Genomic DNA, 22,509 nt, shown 5'->3' on the forward strand with positions numbered 1-22,509 from the left:
GTGCTGTCATCACCCAGGCTGGTGTCCTACTAGATAGACCCTACACCCTGAGTGCAGTCATCACCCAGCTTGGTATCCTACGAGATGGATCATATCTGATTGGTATCCTACTCCTATCTGATTACCACTCATCTAGGTTTTTCTATGTTGTGCTGATCTCATACCTGCTTCAGAGTAGTTTCTCTGTCTTTGTAGGGAACGTTTTGTGCCTCTCAAATCCCTCTCTTGTCGGTGTTAAGACGCCCCCAGTCATCTCAATCTCTCGTGTCGCTGTGTGTAGGACGCTTCAGGCGTGGTGACGTGTCTAGACGAGGCTCGCCACGGGTTTGAGAGCGGAGACTTTGTGACCTTCACCGAGGTCCAGGGCATGACGGAGCTCAACGGCTGCCAGCCAGTAGAAATCAAGACCCTGGGTGAGTCATATCCTTTATATCAATACTTAGTACGGTCATAGCCTGGTCTCAGATCTGAGGGTTATGCTACGAAGCAAGCTAGATCTAACTCTGGTTTTTCTAAAGCTAGCTAGCTTCAAGTTAGCTTCACATTCCAGCTCAGGCTTCATCCATACTACTCCAGTGCTCGTCCACCTCCTGTTAAGTCTAGCAGACGTGTAATTGCGCGTGCATGGCCCTAGTCCAATGCCAAGTTCTTCTTTTGCGACGATGCTGATACATCAATCCATGGGTTAGTCAGGGCCACATTTCCATTTGTGCCAAAATGAGAGAGAGAAGTTATCTTGTAAATTCAGCAGGCTGTGGAAGTCTTTAAAAAAAAAAAAAAAAAAGGTGAGCCACTTTCATATGACCGTTTAATCCGAGTTGATCTCAGTTGGATGAAGATACCTCGGAAACTACTCAAACCTGCTTCGTAGGATACCCATCAGTTTGTGTCGTCGTGGGTTGGGGAACCAGGCTAGCTACTGTCGGGGTCTGGGGAACCAGGCTAGCTACTGTCGGGGTCTGGGGAACCAGGCTAGCTACTGTCGGGGTCTGGGGAACCAGGCTAGCTACTGTCGGGGTCTGGGGAACCAGGCTAGCTACTGTCGGGGTCTGGGGAACCAGGCTAGCTACTGTCGGGGTCTGGGGAACCAGGCTAGCTACTGTCGGGGTCTGGGGGACCAGGCTAGCTACTGTCGGGGTCTGGGGGACCAGGCTAGCTACTGTCGGGGTCTGGGGGACCAGGCTAGCTACTGTCGGGGTCTGGGGGACCAGGCTAGCTTCTGTCGGGGTCTGGGGGACCAGGCTAGCTACTGTCGGGGTCTGGGGGACCAGGCTACATCTTCTAAAGTCATTCTCTTCCATTCATCCCTCCCTCTTCTCCATCCCCCTCTCTCTCTGTCCAGGCCCCTACACCTTCAGTATCTGTGACACCACAGGGTTCTCCGACTACGTCAGGGGAGGCATCGTCTCTCAGGTCAAGATGCCCCAGAAGGTGGCCTTCGTAAGTACCTCCGCGTTGTCCTGATGTCGGGGTGTGATGGCCAGGTATTTGGGGGATATTTTCAACATGTGGTGGTTCTCATTAGAACGTTTTGGCTGCGTTTACACAAGCACTCTAATTCTGATCTTTTGTGCTATTATTTGCAAGAGTTGGATCTCGTTTGGTCAAAAGACTAATTTAGTGTTAAAACAATAAACATTGAGAGTTGGGCAACACAGCCTCTGTTACTGGGAACCATCTGAATGCATATGGCTATTCCACCAGTAGTTATTCTGTCAACTACAAGCCAGAAGCAACCCCCTGCCCTTTCTCTGGCTCTTATTTCTGTCGTTCTCCCCCCCCCCCCCCTCTCTGTAGAAACCCCTGACTGCATCAATGGCAGAGCCAGAGTTTGTGCTCACAGACTTTGCTAAGTTTGAGCGACCAGCACAGCTTCACCTGGGCTTCCAGGCTCTACACAGCTACCAGAGGAAACACAGCAGGCTTCCCAAGCCCTGGTGCCAGGTACATATACACACACACACACACACACCTGTACCTGGGCTTCCAGGCTCTACACAGCTACCAGAGGAAACACAGCAGGCTTCCCAAGCCCTGGTGCCAGGTACACACACACACACCTGTACCTGGGCTTCCAGGCTCTACACAGCTACCAGAGGAAACACAGCAGGCTGCCAAAGCATAACTTCTTATGCCTTTTTTTTCCCCCCCTTGTGTGAAAAAAAACAGAATTGTGTTTTAATGTAACCCGTAAGTTTAACTTGCTAGTTATCTAAGTGTCTGAATTAACAAGGTGACTGGGCATCCTAGTGTGTTGGCTGTCTGCCGTGTTGGAGGACACACAGATGCCAATATCTTGATTTCTTTGCATTTTTCTCTTCTCCATTCTTGGCCCGTCTTCTCAGAGCAGGCAGGCCTGTTGCCCTAGCATGTGTACACACACACACACACACACACACACACACACACACACACACACACAGCGTGTACACATGCTGCTCCAGAGACAGTACTGTTCATTTCAAATGAGATGCTATTGGTCACATACACATGGATAGCAGATGCTATTGGTCACATACACATGGATAGCAGATGCTATTGGTCACATACACATGGATAGCAGATGCTATTGGTCACATACACATGGATAGCAGATGCTATTGGTCACATACACATGGTTAGCAGATGCTATTGGTCACATACACATGGTTAGCAGATGCTATTGGTCACATACACATGGTTAGCAGATGCTATTGGTCACATACACATGGTTAGCAGATGCTATTGGTCACATACACATGGTTAGCAGATGCTATTGGTCACATACACATGGTTAGCAGATGCTATTGGTCACATACACATGGTTAGCAGATGCTATTGGTCACATACACATGGTTAGCAGATGCTGTTGGTCACATACACATGGTTAGCAGATGCTGTTGGTCACATACACATGGTTAGCAGATGCTGTTGGTCACATACACATGGTTAGCAGATGCTGTTGGTCACATACACATGGTTAGCAGGTGCTGTTGGTCACATACACATGGTTAGCAGGTGCTGTTGGTCACATACACATGGTTAGCAGGTGCTGTTGGTCACATACACATGGTTAGCAGGTGCTGTTGGTCACATACACATGGTTAGCAGGTGCTGTTGGTCACATACACATGGTTAGCAGGTGCTGTTGGTCACATACACATGGTTAGCAGGTGCTGTTGGTCACATACACATGGTTAGCAGGTGCTGTTGGTCCCATGGTTAGCAGGTGCTGTTGGTCCATACACATGGTTAGCAGGTGCTGTTGGTCCATACACATGGTTAGCAGGTGTTATTGGTCACATGGTTAGCAGGTGTTATTGTGAGTGTAGCGAAATGCTTGTGCTTCTAGTTCTGACAGAGCAGTAATATCTAACAATTTTATTTATTTATTTTTTTATTTATTTTACCGTTATCCCAAACAACTACCAAATACACACAAATCTAAAGGAATTATTAAGAATATGTACATATAAATATATGGATGAGTGATGGCCGAACAGCATAGGCAAGATGCAGTAGATGGTATAGAGTACAGTATATACATATGAGATGAGTAATGTAGGGTATGAAAACATTATATGAAGTGGCATTGTTTAAAGTGACTAGTGATACATTTATTACATCTAATTATTAAAGTGGCCAGAGATTTTAGTCTGAATGTTGGCAGCAGCCCCTCACTGTGATGGCTGTTAGATTTGAGTCTGTATGTTGGCAGCAGCCCCTCACTGTGATGGCTGTTGAGTCTGTATGTTGGCAGCAGCCCCTCACTGTGATGGCTGTTAGATTTGAGTCTGTATGTTGACAGCAGCCCCTCACTGTGATGGCTGTTAGATTTGAGTCTGTATGTTGGCAGCAGCCCCTCACCGTGATGGCTGTTTTCGCTTGTAAATGTCCAAACTCACCCAAAATGACATTCGGTAGCTCCTACCTATTTATGTATAACTTTGTGCTGGACTGCCTGTCTTGGCAATTTTTATATATTTTTTTCAGTTTGCGGTCGTTAGCATATTTAGCTAGCAGCCTCCATGGACATTTGCTATTACTTGTGCAAATTTTGTTATCTTTCTGGTAATAGATACCCAATGGTCTTTTTCTGCGTTTTCTGGCACCCCCTTTTGTACGAAGTGGGTAATACTGTAAATCCAAGGATGAAAGAAGGTAAATCTGGATAGCGCTCAACCCTACCTGACACACTGATTATCCCATTCATTCCCATTGGACTGGTTATTTGTGAAAAGCTCATGCAGAATCTTGTGACTGAGTAAATATGTTCAGCTTATTTTCCTATTTCCCTAGTGTGTGTGTGTTTTTAACTTTATTCTAGTTATCTAGCAACACCCACAATGTCCTGCCTAGCTTCTTTTTTTTTTTTCAAACTATCAAATGCTAGTACAAATTGACTGTTTCCTTTTTTTAGCTGCCATTTTAAAAGTTAGTGAGTGCTTCTAATGTAATGGTTTGCTGTGTGTTCCAGGCTGATGGAGAGGAGTTGGTGTCCCTGGCTAAAGAGGTGAACTCCAGCCAGACGGGGTCAGCCAAGGTGGACGAGCTGGATGACAAGCTCATTAAGAAACTAGCCTTTGTCTCCGCCGGCGACCTGGCACCACTCAACGCTTTCATTGGAGGACTGGCCGCACAGGAAGTTCTGAAGGTAAGGAGATGCTCACTTCAGGTCTTGTCAGAACTGTTTCTGCTCTCTGATATGTTCGGACGTGTAAGGAGGGATGTGGTGCTTGTTCTTTGTTGTCCAACACTTTGTTATTGTGGGGGAGAGAATAGTGTCTGTACTCCCTCAATAAATCAAATGTTATTAGTCACATGCGTCGAATACAACAGGTGTAGACCTTAAAGTGAAATGTTGACTTACCAGCCCCTAACCTCTCTGGGGTATGTGGACAGGTTAACCAACAACGCAGTTCAACGAATACGAATAAGAAGTAAAAGGATCACATCATTTAAAAGCAGCAGTAAATAACAATAACTAGGCTATATACAGGGTATTACGGTACAGAGTCAATGTGGAGGCTATATACAAGGTATTACGGTACAGAGTCAATGTGGAGGCTATATACAGGGTATTACGGTACAGAGTCAATGTGGAGGCTATATACAGGGTATTAGGGTACAGAGTCAATGTGGAGGCTATATACAGGGTATTACGGTACAGAGTCAATGTGGAGGCTATATACAGGGGGTACCGCTACAGAGTCAATGTGGAGGCTATATACAGGGTATTACGGTACAGAGTCAATGTGGAGGCTATATACAGGGTGTTACGGTACAGAGTCAATGTGGAGGCTATATACAGGGGGTACTGGTACAGAGTCAATGTGGAGGCTATATACAGGGTATTACGGTACAGAGTCAATGTGGAGGCTATATACAGGGGGTACCGGTACAGAGTCAATGTGGAGGCTATATACAGGGGGTACTGGTACAGAGTCAATGTGGAGGCTATATACAGGGTATTACGGTACAGAGTCAATGTGGAGGCTATATACAGGGGGTACCGGTACAGAGTCAATGTGGAGGCTATATACAGGGGGTACCGGTACAGAGTCAATGTGGAGGCTATATACAGGGTATTACGGTACAGAGTCAATGTGGAGGCTATATACAGGGGGTACTGGTACAGAGTCAATGTGGAGGCTATATACAGGGTATTACGGTACAGAGTCAATGTGGAGGCTATATACAGGGGGTACCGGTACAGAGTCAATGTGGAGGCTATATACAGGGCGTACCGGTACAGAGTCAATGTGGAGGCTATATACAGGGTATTACGGTACAGAGTCAATGTGGAGGCTATATACAGGGTATTACGGTACAGAGTCAATGTGGAGGCTATATACAGGGTATTACGGTACAGAGTCAATGTGGAGGCTATATACAGGGTATTACGGTACAGAGTCAATGTGGAAGCTATATACAGGGGGTACCGGTACAGAGTCAATGTGGAGGCTATATACAGGGTATTACGGTACAGAGTCAATGTGGAGGCTATATACAGGGGGTACCGCTACAGAGTCAATGTGGAGGCTATATACAGGGTATTACGGTACAGAGTCAATGTGGAGGCTATATACAGGGTGTTACGGTACAGAGTCAATGTGGAGGCTATATACAGGGTATTACGGTACAGAGTCAATGTGGAGGCTATATACAGGGGGTATTACGGTACAGAGTCAATGTGGAGGCTATATACAGGGTATTACGGTACAGAGTCAATGTGGAGGCTATATACAGGGGGTACCGGTACAGAGTCAATGTGGAGGCTATATACAGGGGGTACCGGTACAGAGTCAATGTGGAGGCTATATACAGGGTATTACGGTACAGAGTCAATGTGGAGGCTATATACAGGGTATTACGGTACAGAGTCAATGTGGAGGCTATATACAGGGTATTACGGTACAGAGTCAATGTGGAGGCTATATACAGGGGGTATTACGGTACAGAGTCAATGTGGAGGCTATATACAGGGGGTATTACGGTACAGAGTCAATGTGGAGGCTATATACAGGGGGTATTACGGTACAGAGTCAATGTGGAGGCTATATACAGGGTATTACGGTACAGAGTCAATGTGGAGGCTATATACAGGGTATTACGGTACAGAGTCAATGTGGAGGCTATATACAGGGGGTACCGGTACAGAGTCAATGTGGAGGCTATATACAGGGGGTACCGGTACAGAGTCAATGTGGAGACTATATACAGGGGGTACCAGTACAGAGTCAATGTGGAGGCTATATACAGGGGGTACCGGTACAGAGTCAATGTGGAGGCTATATACAGGGGGTACCGGTACAGAGTCAATGTGGAGGCTATATACAGGGGGTATTACGGTACAGAGTCAATGTGGAGGCTATATACAGGGTATTACGGTACAGAGTCAATGTGGAGGCTATATACAGGGTATTACGGTACAGAGTCAATGTGGAGGCTATATACAGGGTGTTACGGTACAGAGTCAATGTGGAGGCTATATACAGGGGGTACCGGTACAGAGTCAATGTGGAGGCTATATACAGGGTATTACGGTACAGAGTCAACGTGGAGGCTATATACAGGGTGTTACGGTACAGAGTCAATGTGGAGGCTATATACAGGGGGTACCGGTACAGAGTCAATGTGGAGGCTATATACAGGGGGTACCGGTACAGAGTCAATGTGGAGGCTATATACAGGGGGTACCGGTACAGAGTCAATGTGGAGACTATATACAGGGTATTACGGTACAGAGTCAATGTGGAGGCTATATACAGGGTATTACGGTACAGAGTCAATGTGGAGGCTATATACAGGGGGTATTACGGTACAGAGTCAATGTGGAGGCTATATACAGGGGGTATTACGGTACAGAGTCAATGTGGAGGCTATATACAGGGGGTATTACGGTACAGAGTCAATGTGGAGGCTATATACAGGGTATTACGGTACAGAGTCAATGTGGAGGCTATATACAGGGTATTACGGTACAGAGTCAATGTGGAGGCTATATACAGGGTATTACGGTACAGAGTCAATGTGGAGGCTATATACAGGGGGGTACCGGTACAGAGTCAATGTGGAGGCTATATACAGGGGGTACCGGTACAGAGTCAATGTGGAGACTATATACAGGGGGTACCGGTACAGAGTCAATGTGGAGACTATATACAGGGGGTACCAGTACAGAGTCAATGTGGAGGCTATATACAGGGGGTACCGGTACAGAGTCAATGTGGAGGCTATATACAGGGGGTACCGGTACAGAGTCAATGTGGAGGCTATATACAGGGGGTATTACGGTACAGAGTCAATGTGGAGGCTATATACAGGGTATTACGGTACAGAGTCAATGTGGAGGCTATATACAGGGTATTACGGTACAGAGTCAATGTGGAGGCTATATACAGGGTGTTACGGTACAGAGTCAATGTGGAGGCTATATACAGGGGGTACCGGTACAGAGTCAATGTGGAGGCTATATACAGGGTATTACGGTACAGAGTCAACGTGGAGGCTATATACAGGGTGTTACGGTACAGAGTCAATGTGGAGGCTATATACAGGGGGTACCGGTACAGAGTCAATGTGGAGGCTATATACAGGGTATTACGGTACAGAGTCAATGTGGAGGCTATATACAGGGTATTACGGTACAGAGTCAATGTGGAGGCTATATACAGGGGGTACCAGTACAGAGTCAATGTGGAGGCTATATGCAGGGTATTACGGTACAGAGTCAATGTGGAGGCTATATACTGGGGTACCAGTACAGAGTCAATGTGGAGGCTATATACAGGGGGTACCGGTACAGAGTCAATGTGGAGGCTATATACAGGGGGTACCGGTACAGAGTCAATGTGGAGGCTATATACAGGGGTACCGGTACAGAGTCAATGTGGAGGCTATATACAGGGGGTACCGGTACAGAGTCAATGTGGAGGCTATATACAGGGGGTACCGGTACAGAGTCAATGTGGAGGCTATATACAGGGGGTACCGGTACAGAGTCAATGTGGAGGCTATATACAGGGGGTACCGGTACAGAGTCAATGTGGAGGCTATATACAGGGGGTACCGGTACAGAGTCAATGTGGAGGCTATATACAGGGGGTACCGGTACAGAGTCAATGTGGAGGCTATATACAGGGGGTACCGGTACAGAGTCAATGTGGAGGCTATATACAGGGGGTACCGGTACAGAGTCAATGTGGAGGCTATATACAGGGGGTACCGGTACAGAGTCAATGTGCGGGCCTTCCCCTGACACCACCTGGTATCGAGGTCCTGGATGGCAGGCAGCTTAGCCCCGGTGATGTACTGGGCCATTCACACTACCCTCTGCAGTGGCTTGCGGTCGGAGGCTGAGGAGTTGCCATACCAGGCACTGATGCAACCAGTCAGGATGCTCTCGATGGTGCAGCTGCAGAAGCTTTTGAGGATCTGAGGACCCATGCCAAATCTTTTCAGTCTCCTGAGGGACAATAGGTTTTGTCGTGCCCTCTTCACCACTGTCTTGGTGTGTTTGGACCACGTTAGTTTGTTGGTGATGTGGACACCAAGGAACATGAAGCTCTCAACCTGCTCCACTACAGCCCGGTCGATGACAATGGGGGCGTGCTCGGTCCTCCTTTTCCTGTTGTCCACAATCATCTCCTTTGTCTTGTCCTGGACCACACGGCGGCCAGGTCTCTGACCTCCCTATAGGCTGTCTCGTCGTTGTTGGTGATCAGGCCTACCACTGTTGTGTCATCAGCAAATGTAATGATGGTGTTGTCTGGCCGTGCAGTCATGAGTGAACAGGAAGTACAGGAGGGGACTGAGCACGCACCCCTGAGGGGCCCCTGTGTTGAGGATCAGCGTGGCAGATGTGTTGTTACATGCCCTTACCACCTGGGGGTGGCCCGTCAGGAAGTCCAGGATCCAGTTGCAGAGGGAGGTGTTTAGTCCCAGGGTCCTTAGCTTAGTGATGAGCTTTGAGGGTACTATGGTGTTGAACGCTGAGCTGTAGTCAATGAATAGCATTCTCACATAGGTGTTCCTTTTGTCCAGGTGGGAAAGGGCAGTGTGGAGTGCAATAGAGATTGCATCATCTGAGGATCTGTTTGGGCGGTATGCAAATTGGAGTGGTTCTAGGGTTTCTGGGATGATGGTGTTGATATGAGCCATGACCAGCCTTTCAAAGCACTTCATGGCTACAGACGTGAGTGCTACGGGTCAGTAGTCATTTTGGCAGGTTACCTTAGTGTTCTTGGGCACAGGCACTATGGTGGTCTGCTTGAAACATGTTGGTATTAGACTCAATCAGGGACATGTTGAAAATGTCAGTGAAGACACCTGCCAGTTGGTCAGCACATGCCCGGAGCACACGTCCTGGTTATCCGTCTGGCCCCGCGGCCTTGTGTATGTTGACCTGCTTAAAGGTCTTTCTCACGTCGGCTACGGAGAGCGTGATCACACAGTTGTCCGGAACAGCTGATGCTCTCATGCATGCCTCAGTGTTGCTTGCCTCGAAGCGAGCATAGAAGTTACTTAGCTCATCTGGTAGGCTCGTGTCACTGGGCAGCTCGCGGCTGTGCTTCCCTTTGTAGTCTAATGGTTTGCAAGCCCTGCCACATCCGTCGAGCGTTGGAACCGGAGTAGTATGCCTCGATCTTTGTCCTGTATTGACACTTTGCCTGTTTGGTGGTTCGGAGGGCGTAACGGGGTTTCTTATAAGCGTCCGGGTTAGAGTCCCGCTTCTTGAAAGCGGCAGCTTTAGCCTTTAGGTCAGTGCGGATGTTGCCTGTAATCCATGGCTTCTGGTTGCGGTATGTATGTACGGTCACTGTGGGGATGATGTCATCATTGTACTTATTGATGAAGCCAATGACTGATGTGGTGTCCTCCTCAATGCCATTGGATGAATCCAGGAACATATTCCAGTCTGTGTTAGCAAAACAGTCCTGTAGCTTAGCATCTGCTTCATCTGACCACTTTTTTATTGATCTAGTCACTAATTTTTGCTTGAAAGCAGGAATCAGGAGGAGAGAATTATGGTCAGATTTGCCAAATGGAGGGCGAGGGAGAGTTTTGTATGCGTCTCTGTGTGTGGAGTAAAGGTGGTCCAGAGTTTTTTTCCCCTCTGGTAGCACATTTAACATGTTGATAGAAATGAGGTAAAACAGATTCAAGTTTCCCTGCATTAAAGTCCCCGGTTACTAGGAGCGTCGCCTCTGGGTGAGCGTTTTCTTGTTTGCTTATGGTGGATTACAGCTCATTCAATGCTGTCTTAGTGCCAGCCTCTGACTGTGGTGGTATGTAAACAGCTACAAAGAATATAGACAAACTCTCTAGGTAGATAGTGTGGTCTACAGCTTATCATGAGATACTCTAACTCAGGCGAGCAAAACGTCGAGACTTCCTTAGATATCGTCCACCAGCTGTTATTTACAAATACACATAGTCCACCCCCCCTTGTCTTACCAGACGCCGCTGTTCTATCCTGCCGATACGGCATGTAACCAGCCAGCTGGTGACTCCCGGGTGGTGCAGCGGTCTAAGGCACTGCATCTCCGTGCTAGAGGAGTCACCACAGTCCCTGGTTCAAGTCCAGGCTGTGTCACACCCGGTCGTGATTGGGAGTCCCATAGGGCGACGCACAATTGGCCCAGCGTCCGGGTATCTCTGGGGTAGGCCGTCATTGTAAATAAGAATTTGTTCTTAACTGACTTGCCTAGTTAAATAAAAAATAAATAAAAGCATTTCACTTTAATGTCTTAACCTTTTTTTGTATTCGGCTCGTGTGACAAAACATTTGATTTTATTGGCCGTTCTGGACCCTTATGGACCGTTCTGGCTCAGGCTAACTGTTGTACTGATCTTGTGTAAGTTAAACAACCCTCCCACCTAAGCCTCAGGACCCTGGCTGTCTTCTCTCTCGGCATGTACAGGGAAGTTGATGCAGTCGCTGTTACAGCGGTGTGTTCACGTTCTGAATCATTTGGTGGTTTTTCAGGTCGGCTCGATTTATTACAAAAATAATCCCCGTTTTTGGTTTCAAATTCTTTATTTTTTAACATATGAAATAATGACACTACTATGATTGTAGAGCTTCTTAATGGGAATTCCAAATCTCAAAATTGTCAGCATTCAATTGTCAAAACCATTTAAATTATTCCATATTCTCTGTCTGGTCTACATTGGGAAGACATCTATAGAACAACAGTAAATTACTAAAATAACAACATATTTCTATTACTTAGTTTTTCTTTGACTTTGTTTCCTTCCTTAACCTCTCTGGGGTATGTGGGACGATTTCGTCCCACCTACGTAACAGCCACTTCAATCCAGTGGCGCGATTTTTGAATCGTTAGAAATGCTATAACTTCAATTTCTCAAACATATGACTATTTCACAGCTATTTAAAGACAAGAATCTCGTTAATCTAACCCCACTGTCCGATTTCAAAAAGGCTTTACAACAAAAGCAAAACATTAGATTATGTTAGCAGAGTACCCAGCCAGAAAAAATCTGACACCCATTTTTCAAGCTAGCATATCATGTCACATAAACCCAAACCACAGCTAAATGCAGCACTAACCTTTTATAATCTTCATCAGATGACACACCTAGGACATTGTGTTATACAATACATGCATGTCTGTTCAATCAAGTTCATATTTATATCAAAAACCAGCTTTTTACATTAGCATGTGACGTTCAGAAAAAGCATAACCACCGCAAACTTCCGGTGAATTTACTAACAGTTTGCTAAATTACTCACGATAAACGTTCACAAAAAGCATAACAATTATTTTAAGAATTATAGATACATTACCCCTCTATGCACTCGATATGTCCGATTTTAAAATAGCTTTTCGGATGAAGCACATTTTGCAATAATCTAAGTACATAGCCCGGCATTACAGGGCTAGCTATTTAGATACCCACCCAGTTCAGCCTCCACCAAAATCACATTTCCTATAAGAAAAATGTTCTTACCTTGCTTGTTCTTCATCAGAATACACTGCCAGGACTTCTACTTCAATAACAAATGTTGGTTTGGTCCCAAATAATCCATCGTTATATTCCAACAGCGACGTTTTGTTCGTGAGTTCTAGAATGCTTTTTCACGGTCCCGCGCATGGCGCGTTGGCTTGTCAAAAATGTCTAAATATTCCATTACCGTACTTCGAAGCATGTCAACCGCTGTTTAAAACAAATTTTTATGCCATTTATGTCGTAGAGAAGTGATAATATTCCGACCGGGAGTATGCATTGAGCCTAAACAGCCGAATAAAATTTCTCCTCAGAAGCGACTCATGCACGCGCATCATTGAAAGGTCCTCCGAGCATCCACTTACAAAAGGCGATAATATATTTCAACCTGAGGTTCCCTCGTAAACCTTCAGTTATTTCGCGGGCTCTGAGAGCCTATTGGAGCCCTGGGAATTGTCACGTTACAGCTAAGATCCTTACTTTTCAATAAAAAGAGGTAAGACGCACGACTCCTTGTCAGACAGGGTACTTCCTGCTTGAAGCCTTGTCAGGTTTTTGCCTGCCATAGGAGTTCTGTTATACTCACAGACACCATTCAAACAGTTTTAGAAAATTCAGAGTGTTTTCTATCCAAACCTGAACAATAATATGCATATTCTAGCTTCTGAGTTGGTGTAGGAGGCAGTTAAAAATGGGAACATATTTTTTCCAAAATTCTCAATACTGCCCCCTATACCAAACAGGTTAAAGTCATCTCATCTGTGCTCAGACAGTAGCAGCCAGACAACCATCTCACGTTATCTCTGTTCTCCTCGTACTCTCTGTTTGTAGTCATCCTATTTAGCTAGCCTGCCTTAGTATGCTGCAGAGCTGTCTGACTAAACCATTTTACTACTTCTTCAAAGTAGACAAACTGTCTCTCTCTCTCGTTGTTGTGTATATTCTTCTCTCATGTGGTCTGTGTGTATCTATCCTAATGTAGCAGGTGTAAACGTGTATCCGTCCAGAGGTATTCCTCTCATGTGGTCTGTGTGTATCTATCCTAATGTAGCCGGTGTAAACGTGTATCCGTCCAGAGGTATTCCTCTCATGTGGTCTGTGTGTATCTATCCTAATGTAGCAGGTGTAAACGTGTATCCGTCCAGAGGTATTCCTCTCATGTGGTCTGTGTGTATCTATCCTAATGTAGCAGGTGTAAACGTGTATCATCCAGAGGTATTCCTCTCATGTGGTCTGTGTATCTATCCTAATGTAGCAGGTGTAAACGTGTATCCGTCCAGAGGTATTCCTCTCATGTGGTCTGTGTATCTATCCTAATGTAGCAGGTGTAAACGTGTATCCGTCCAGAGGTATTCCTCTCATGTGGTCTGTGTGTATCTATCCTAATGTAGCAGGTGTAAACGTGTATCCGTCCAGAGGTATTCCTCTCATGTGGTCTGTGTGTATCTATCCTAATGTAGCCGGTGTAAACGTGTATCCGTCCAGAGGTATTCCTCTCATGTGGTCTGTGTATCTATCCTAATGTAGCAGGTGTAAACGTGTATCCGTCCAGAGGTATTCCTCTCATGTGGTCTGTGTATCTATCCTAATGTAGCAGGTGTAAACGTGTATCCGTCCAGAGGTATTCCTCTCATGTGGTCTGTGTGTATCTATCCTAATGTAGCCGGTGTAAACGTGTATCCGTCCAGAGGTATTCCTCTCATGTGGTCTGTGTGTATCTATCCTAATGTAGCAGGTGTAAACGTGTATCCGTCCAGAGGTATTCCTCTCATGTGGTCTGTGTGTATCTATCCTAATGTAGCCGGTGTAAACGTGTATCATCCAGAGGTCTGTATATAATGAGGAGATGCTCATGTCTCTAACAATGGAAGTCGTTGTCCCAAAGACAAAGTGGTAGGCGACAAGCTGAGATCCAAAATAAGCCCAAAGAAACTCATTGATCTTATTTCGGACAGATTCTGGTCAGTGTCTGAGCTGGAAATGGTCCGTTGTAGATAATTACCATGTTTCTGCGCTGAATATTTGCTTAATGAAAACTACAACTCCCTACAGGGAAGTTCCCATAATTCAATGGCTGTACTGTATTATAACTGTGTGTGTGTGTGTGTGTGTGTGTGTGTGTGTCCTAGGCGTGTACAGGGAAGTTCATGCCCATAATTCAGTGGCTGTATTTTGATGCTCTGGAGTGTCTGTCTGAGGAAGAGGGAGGAGCCATGCTCACTGAGGAGGACTGTGCCCCTGTGAGTATAACACACACCTACCGCACGCACACGCACACCTACCGCAACCGCACACCTACCGCAACCGCACACCTACCGCAACCGCACACCTACCGCAACCGCACACCTACCGCAACCGCACACCTACCGCAACCGCACACCTACCGCAACCGCACACCTACCGCAACCGCACACCTACCGCAACCGCACACCTACCGCAACCGCACACCTACCGCAACCGCACACCTACCGCAACCGCACACCTACCGCAACCGCACACCTACCGCACGCACACCTACCGCACGCACATCTACCGCACGCACACCTACCGCACGCACACCTACCGCACGCACACCTACCGCACGCACACCTACCGCACGCACACCTACCGCAACCGCACACCTACCGCAACCGCACACCTACCGCACGCACACCTACCGCAACCGCACACCTACCGCACGCACACCTACCGCACGCACACCTACCGCAACCGCACACCTACCGCAACCGCACACCTACCGCAACCGCACACCTAACGCAACCGCACACCTAACGCAACCGCACATCCAGACCCTGCAGATACAGAACACATGTTATAGAAGTATAAAACACCTGTTTCTCTAAAACCCCCCCTCTCTTCCCTCTAGAGGAACAGTCGTTATGACGGCCAGATCGCTGTCTTTGGCTCCCAGTTGCAAGAGGAGTTGGCTAAACAGCGCTACTTCCTGGTTGGGGCTGGCGCTATTGGCTGTGAGCTGCTGAAGAACTTTGCCATGATTGGATTGGCCAGCGGGGAGGGTGAGGTCATTGTGACAGACATGGACACCATAGAGAAATCCAACCTCAACAGACAGTTCCTCTTCAGGTGAGAGAGGAGGAGGAGGAGGACGAGACTAATGCCTTGAGGAGGTTTTAAATAATGTGTGAAAACCCTTTATCTAAGGCCTTTAGTCAGTGTTTTGACTGTTTTAGACATTGGATGCATTCCTAATGACACCCTGTTTAATTTATAGTGCCCCTCTACTGATCTGGGGTCATTTCATAGTGCCCTTCTACTGATCTGGGGTCATTTCATAGTGTCCTTCTACTGATCTGGGGTCATTTCATAGTGCCTTTCTACTGATCTGGGGTCATTTCATAGTGCCCTGCTACTGATCTGGGATCATTTCATAGTGCCTTTCTACTGATCTGGGGTCATTTCATAGTGCCTTTCTACTGATCTGGGGTCATTTCATAGTGCCCTTCTACTGATCTGGGGTCATTTCATAGTGCCCTTCTACTGATCTGGGATCATTTCATAGTGCCCTTCTACTGATCTGGGGTCATTTCATAGTGCCCTTCTACTGATCTGGGGTCATTTCATAGTGCCCTTCTACTGATCTGGGATCATTTCATAGTGCCCTACTACTGATCTGGGGTCATTTCATAGTGCCCTAGTACTGATCTGGGGTCATTTCATAGTGCCCTAGTACTGATCTGGGGTCATTTCATAGTGCCCTTCTACTGATCTGGGGTCATTTCATAGTGTCCTACTACTGATCTGGGGTCATTTCATAGTGCCCTACTACTGATCTGGGGTCATTTCATAGTGCCTTTCTACTGATCTGGGATCATTTCATAGTGCCCTACTACTGATCTGGGGTCATTTCATAGTGCCTTTCTACTGATCTGGGATCATTTCATAGTGCCCTACTACTGATCTGGGGTCATTTCATAGTGCCCTACTACTGATCTGGGGTCATTTCATAGTGCCCTACTGCTGATCTGGGATCATTTCATAGTGCCCTACTACTGATCTGGGGTCATTTCATAGTGCCCTACTGCTGATCTGGGGTCATTTCATAGTGCCCTACTGCTGATCTGGGGTCATTTCATAGTGCCCTACTGCTGATCTGGGGTCATTTCATAGTGTCCTACTACTGATCTGGGGTCATTTCATAGTGCCCTAGTACTGATCTGGGGTCATTTCATAGTGTCCTACTACTGATCTGGGATCATTTCATAGTGTCCTACTACTGATCTGGGATCATTTCATAGTGCCCTAGTACTGATCTGGGATCATTTCATAGTGCCCTTCTACTGATCTGGGGTCATTTCATAGTGCCCTAGTACTGATCTGGGGTCATTTCATAGTGTCCTACTACTGATCTGGGATCATTTCATAGTGCCCTAGTACTGATCTGGGATCATTTCATAGTGCCCTACTACTGATCTGGGATCATTTCATAGTGCCCTACTACTGATCTGGGGTCATTTCATAGTGTCCTTCTACTGATCTGGGATCATTTCATAGTGCCCTAGTACTGATCTGGGGTCATTTCATAGTGCCATACTACTGATCTGGGGTCATTTCATAGTGCCCTAGTACTGATCTGGGGTCATTTCATAGTGTCCTACTACTGATCTGGGATCATTTCATAGTGCCCTAGTACTGATCTGGGATCATTTCATAGTGCCCTTCTACTGATCTGGGGTCATTTCATAGTGCCCTACTACTGATCTGGGGTCATTTCATAGTGCCCTACTACTGATCTGGGGTCATTTCATAGTGTCCTACTACTGATCTGGGGTCATTTCATAGTGCCCTAGTACTGATCTGGGGTCATTTCATAGTGTCCTACTACTGATCTGGGGTCATTTCATAGTGTCCTACTACTGATCTGGGATCATTTCATAGTGTCCTACTACTGATCTGGGATCATTTCATAGTGCCCTAGTACTGATCTGGGATCATTTCATAGTGCCCTTCTACTGATCTGGGGTCATTTCATAGTGCCCTAGTACTGATCTGGGGTCATTTCATAGTGTCCTACTACTGATCTGGGATCATTTCATAGTGCCCTAGTACTGATCTGGGATCATTTCATAGTGCCCTACTACTGATCTGGGATCATTTCATAGTGCCCTACTACTGATCTGGGGTCATTTCATAGTGTCCTTCTACTGATCTGGGATCATTTCATAGTGCCCTAGTACTGATCTGGGGTCATTTCATAGTGCCATACTACTGATCTGGGGTCATTTCATAGTGCCCTAGTACTGATCTGGGGTCATTTCATAGTGTCCTACTACTGATCTGGGATCATTTCATAGTGCCCTAGTACTGATCTGGGATCATTTCATAGTGCCCTTCTACTAATCTGGGGTCATTTCATAGTGCCCTACTACTGATCTGGGGTCATTTCATAGTGTCCTACTACTGATCTGGGGTCATTTCATAGTGCCCTTCTACTGATCTGGGGTCATTTCATAGTGCCCTAGTACTGATCTGGGGTCATTTCATAGTGCCCTTCTACTAATCTGGGGTCATTTCATAGTGCCCTAGTACTGATCTGGGGTCATTTCATAGTGCCCTTCTACTGATCTGGGGTCATTTCATAGTGCCCTTCTACTGATCTGGGGTCATTTCATAGTGCCCTACTGCTGATCAGGAGTCATTTCATAGTGCCCTACTACTGATCTGGGGTCATTTCATAGTGTCCTTCTACTGATCTGGGGTCATTTCATAGTGCCCTACTACTGATCTGGGGTCATTTCATAGTGCCCTACTACTGATCTGGGATCATTTCATAGTGCCCTTCTACTGATCTGGGGTCATTTCATAGTGCCCTACTACTGATCTGGGGTCATTTCATAGTGCCCTTCTACTGATCTGGGGTCATTTCATAGTGCCCTTCTACTGATCTGGGGTCATTTCATAGTGCCCTAGTACTGATCTGGGGTCATTTCATAGTGCCCTACTACTGATCTGGGGTCATTTCATAGTGCCCTACTACTGATCTGGGGTCATTTCATAGTGTCCTACTACTGATCTGGGGTCATTTCATAGTGTCCTACTACTGATCTGGGGTCATTTCATAGTGTCCTACTACTGATCTGGGGTCATTTCATAGTGCCCTTCTACTAATCTGGGATCATTTCATAGTGCCCTTCTACTGATCTGGGGTCATTTCATAGTGTCCTTCTACTGATCTGGGGTCATTTCATAGTGTCCTTCTACTGATCTGGGGTCATTTCATAGTGCCCTTCTACTGATCTGGGGTCATTTCATAGTGCCCTTCTACTGATCTGGGGTCATTTCATAGTGCCCTTCTACTGATCTGGGGTCATTTCATAGTGCCCTACTACTGATCTGGGGTCATTTCATAGTGCCCTACTACTGATCTGGGGTCATTTCATAGTGCCCTAGTACTGATCTGGGGTCATTTCATAGTGCCCTATACAGGGAGAACACTACCATTTAATTAGTCATCTTTTATTGGCACTTATTTTGGAAAGTGTTGCGTGTTTTAAATAGTAGTGTTTTGGTTTATATTCAGGCCGTGTCTACGTGTTTTAAATAGTAGTGTTTTGGTTCATATTCAGGCCGTGGGACGTGACCAAGATGAAGAGTGAGACGGCGGCGGCGGCGGTGAAGCAGATGAACCCGTCCATCCGGATCACGGGACACCAGAACCGCGTCGGGCCCGACACAGAGCGAGTCTACGACGACGACTTCTTCGAGAGCCTCCACGGAGTCGCCAACGCTCTGGACAACGTCGACGCACGTAAGACACGCTCTAAAGACTTCCTGCTCCCATTTGTTGCTGTGTGTAACGTACGGAGGTAGAACAGACAGGCCTGTTTCTTCAGGATTAAACAGGGTGATAGATATTTCTGGGCTTTACATGATTAAACAGGGTGATAGATATTTCTGGGCTTTACATGATTAAACAGAGTGAGATAGATATTTCTGGGCTTTACATGATTCGGTGGGGGGGGGAATGTATGAAATGTATGTATTCACTACTGTAAATCGCTCTGGATAAGAGGGCCATTTTGAGTTGACTGATTTGTACAGGGCCATTTTGAGTTGACTGATTTGTACAGGGCCATTTTGAGTTGGCTGATTTGTACAGGGCCATTTTGAGTTGACTGATTTGTACAGGGCCATTTTGAGTTGACTGATTTGTACAGGGCCATTTTGAGTTGACTGATTTGTACAGGGCCATTTTGAGTTGGCTGATTTGTTACAGGGCCATTTTGAGTTGGCTGATTTGTACAGGGCCATTTTGAGTTGGCTGATTTGTACAGGGCCATTTTGAGTTGGCTGATTTGTTACAGGGCCATTTTGAGTTGGCTGATTTGTACAGGGCCATTTTGAGTTGACTGATTTGTACAGGGCCATTTTGAGTTGACTGATTTGTACAGGGCCATTTTGAGTTGGCTGATTTGTACAGGGCCATTTTGAGTTGACTGATTTGTACAGGGCCATACTTTCTCTTGTAGTCTTTGTCATATTCCTTGTCTCTCCTCTCCTGTAGGTATGTATATGGACCGGCGATGTGTCTACTACAGGAAGCCGCTGTTAGAGTCCGGTACTCTGGGCACCAAGGGAAACGTTCAGGTGGTCATCCCCTTCCTGACAGAGTCATACAGCTCCTCCCAGGACCCCCCGGAGAAGTCCATCCCCATCTGCACACTGAAGAACTTCCCCAACGCCATCGAACACACACTGCAGGTAACACACACACACACACACACACACACACACACACACACTCTGCAGGTCACACACACACACTCTGCAGGTCACACACACACTCTGCAGTTCAATACAGTCGATGAGTACTTGTCCATTGTCCCATAGCAGTTTGAGTGGCTCAAGAGCATAGCAGGCATATTTTCTCATCAAACTGGACACGCTCCATCCTTCTCTAACCTGGGGGACTGATGTCCTCTCTCTCTAACCTGGGGGACTGATGTCCCCTCTCTCTCTCTCTAACCTAGGGGACTGATGTCCTCTCACTCTAACCTGGGGGACTGATGTCCTCTCTCTCTAACCTGGGGGACTGATGTCCTCTCTCTCTAACCTGGGGGACTGATGTCCTCTCTCTCTAACCTGGGGGACTGATGTCCTCTCTCTCTAACCTGGGGGACTGATGTCCTCTCTCTCTCTCTCTAACTTGGGGGACTGATGTCCTCTCTCTCTAACCTAGGGGACTGATGTCCTCTCTCTCTCTCTAACCTAGGGGACTGATGTCCTCTCTCTCTCTCTCTCTAACCTAGGGGACTGATGTCCTCTCTCTCTCTCTCTCTAACCTAGGGGACTGATGTCCTCTCTCTCTCTCTCTCTAACCTAGGGGACTGATGTCCTCTCTCTCTCTCTCTAACCTAGGGGACTGATGTCCTCTCTCTCTCTCTCTCTAACCTAGGGGACTGATGTCCTCTCTCTCTCTCTCTCTAACCTAGGGGACTGATGTCCTCTCTCTCTCTCTCTCTAACCTAGGGGACTGATGTCCTCTCTCTCTCTCTCTCTAACCTAGGGGACTGATGTCCTCTCTCTCTCTCTCTCTAACCTAGGGGACTGATGTCCTCTCTCTCTCTCTAACCTGGGGGACTGATGTCCTCTCTCTCTCTAACCTGGGGGACTGATGTCCTCTCTCTCGTCTCTACCTTAGGGGACGATGTCCTCTCTCTCTCCGTCTAACCTAGGGGACTGATGTCCTCTCTCTCTCTCTCTAACCTAGGGGACTGATGTCCTCTCTCTCTCTCTCTAACCTAGGGGACTGATGTCCTCTCTCTCTCTCTCTAACCTAGGGGACTGATGTCCTCTCTTTCTCTCTAACCTAGGGGACTGATGTCCTCTCTCTCTCTCTCTAACCTAGGGGACTGATGTCCCCTCTCTCTCTCTCTCTCTCTCTCTCTCTCTCTCTCTAACCTAGGGGACTGATGTCCTCTCTCTCTCTAACCTGGGGACTGATGTCCTCTCTCTCTCTCTCTAACCTGGGGGACTGATGTCCTCTCTCTCTCTAACCTAGGGGACTGATGTCCTCTCTCTCTCTCTAACCTAGGGGACTGATGTCCTCTCTTTCTCTAACCTAGGGGACTGATGTCCTCTCTCTCTCTCTAACCTAGGGGACTGATGTCCTCTCTCTCTAACCTAGGGGACTGATGTCCTCTCTCTCTAACCTAGGGGACTGATGTCCTCTCTCTCTAACCTAGGGGACTGATGTCCTCTCTCTCTAACCTAGGGGACTGATGTCCTCTCTCTCTCTCTCTCTCTCTAACCTAGGGGACTGATGTCTCTCTCTCTCTCTCTCTCTCTAACTACTAGGGACTGATGTCCTCTCTCTCTAACCTAGGGACTGATGTCCTCTCTCTCTCTAACCTAGGGGACTGATGTCCTCTCTCTCTCTAACCTAGGGGACTGATGTCCTCTCTCTCTCTCTAACCTAGGGGACTGATGTCCTCTCTCTCTCTCTCTCTAACCTAGGGGACTGATGTCCTCTCTCTCTCTCTCTAACCTAGGGGACTGATGTCCTCTCTCTCTCTCTCTCTAACCTAGGGGACTGATGTCCTCTCTCTCTCTCTCTCTAACCTAGGGGACTGATGTCCTCTCTCTCTCTCTCTAACCTAGGGGACTGATGTCCTCTCTCTCTCTCTCTAACCTAGGGGACTGATGTCCTCTCTCTCTCTCTCTCTAACCTAGGGGACTGATGTCCTCTCTCTCTCTCTCTCTCTAACCTAGGGGACTGATGTCCTCCTCTCTCTCTCTCTAACCTAGGGGACTGATGTCCTCTCTCTCTCTCTCTCTCTAACCTAGGGGACTGATGTCCTCTCTCTCTCTCTCTCTCTCTCTAACCTAGGGGACTGATGTCCTCTCCTCTCTCTCTCTAACCTAGGGGACTGATGTCCTCTCTCCTCTCTCTCTAACCTAGGGGACTGATGTCCTCTCTCTCTCTCTCTCTAACCTAGGGGACTGATGTCCTCTCTCTCTCTCTCTCTCTACCTAGGGGACTGATGTCCTCTCTCTCTCTCTCTCTAACCTAGGGGACTGATGTCCTCTCTCTCTCTC

At 47.0% G+C, this 22,509-nt stretch overlaps 2 protein-coding genes across 2 annotated transcripts in view; both read left to right on the forward strand.

The window, feature by feature from the left end:
- LOC115165258 (ubiquitin-like modifier-activating enzyme 1) overlaps positions 1-20,172 on the forward strand; it is a gene marked incomplete at its 3' end in the record, with an annotated part of 35,593 nt that extends 15,421 nt beyond the window's left edge. Inside the window, 8 exon segments of the mRNA XM_029718261.1 lie at positions 281-413; positions 1,343-1,440; positions 1,798-1,944; positions 4,457-4,633; positions 14,583-14,693; positions 15,320-15,537; positions 19,038-19,219; positions 19,976-20,172. Coding sequence (XP_029574121.1) covers positions 281-413; positions 1,343-1,440; positions 1,798-1,944; positions 4,457-4,633; positions 14,583-14,693; positions 15,320-15,537; positions 19,038-19,219; positions 19,976-20,172 — 1,263 coding nt within the window.
- A 103-nt stretch (positions 20,173-20,275) lies between these two features.
- The window catches only part of arhgef3l (Rho guanine nucleotide exchange factor (GEF) 3, like), a 7,023-nt gene continuing 4,789 nt past the window's right edge, over positions 20,276-22,509 (forward strand). Inside the window, exon 1 of the mRNA XM_029720346.1 lies at positions 20,276-20,320. Within this exon, the coding sequence (XP_029576206.1) occupies positions 20,276-20,320 (45 nt within the window). The remainder of the gene's footprint in view (positions 20,321-22,509) is intronic.

Source organism: Salmo trutta, chromosome 28 (genome assembly GCF_901001165.1).
Source record: "Salmo trutta chromosome 28, fSalTru1.1, whole genome shotgun sequence".
NCBI lineage: Eukaryota > Metazoa > Chordata > Actinopteri > Salmoniformes > Salmonidae > Salmo > Salmo trutta.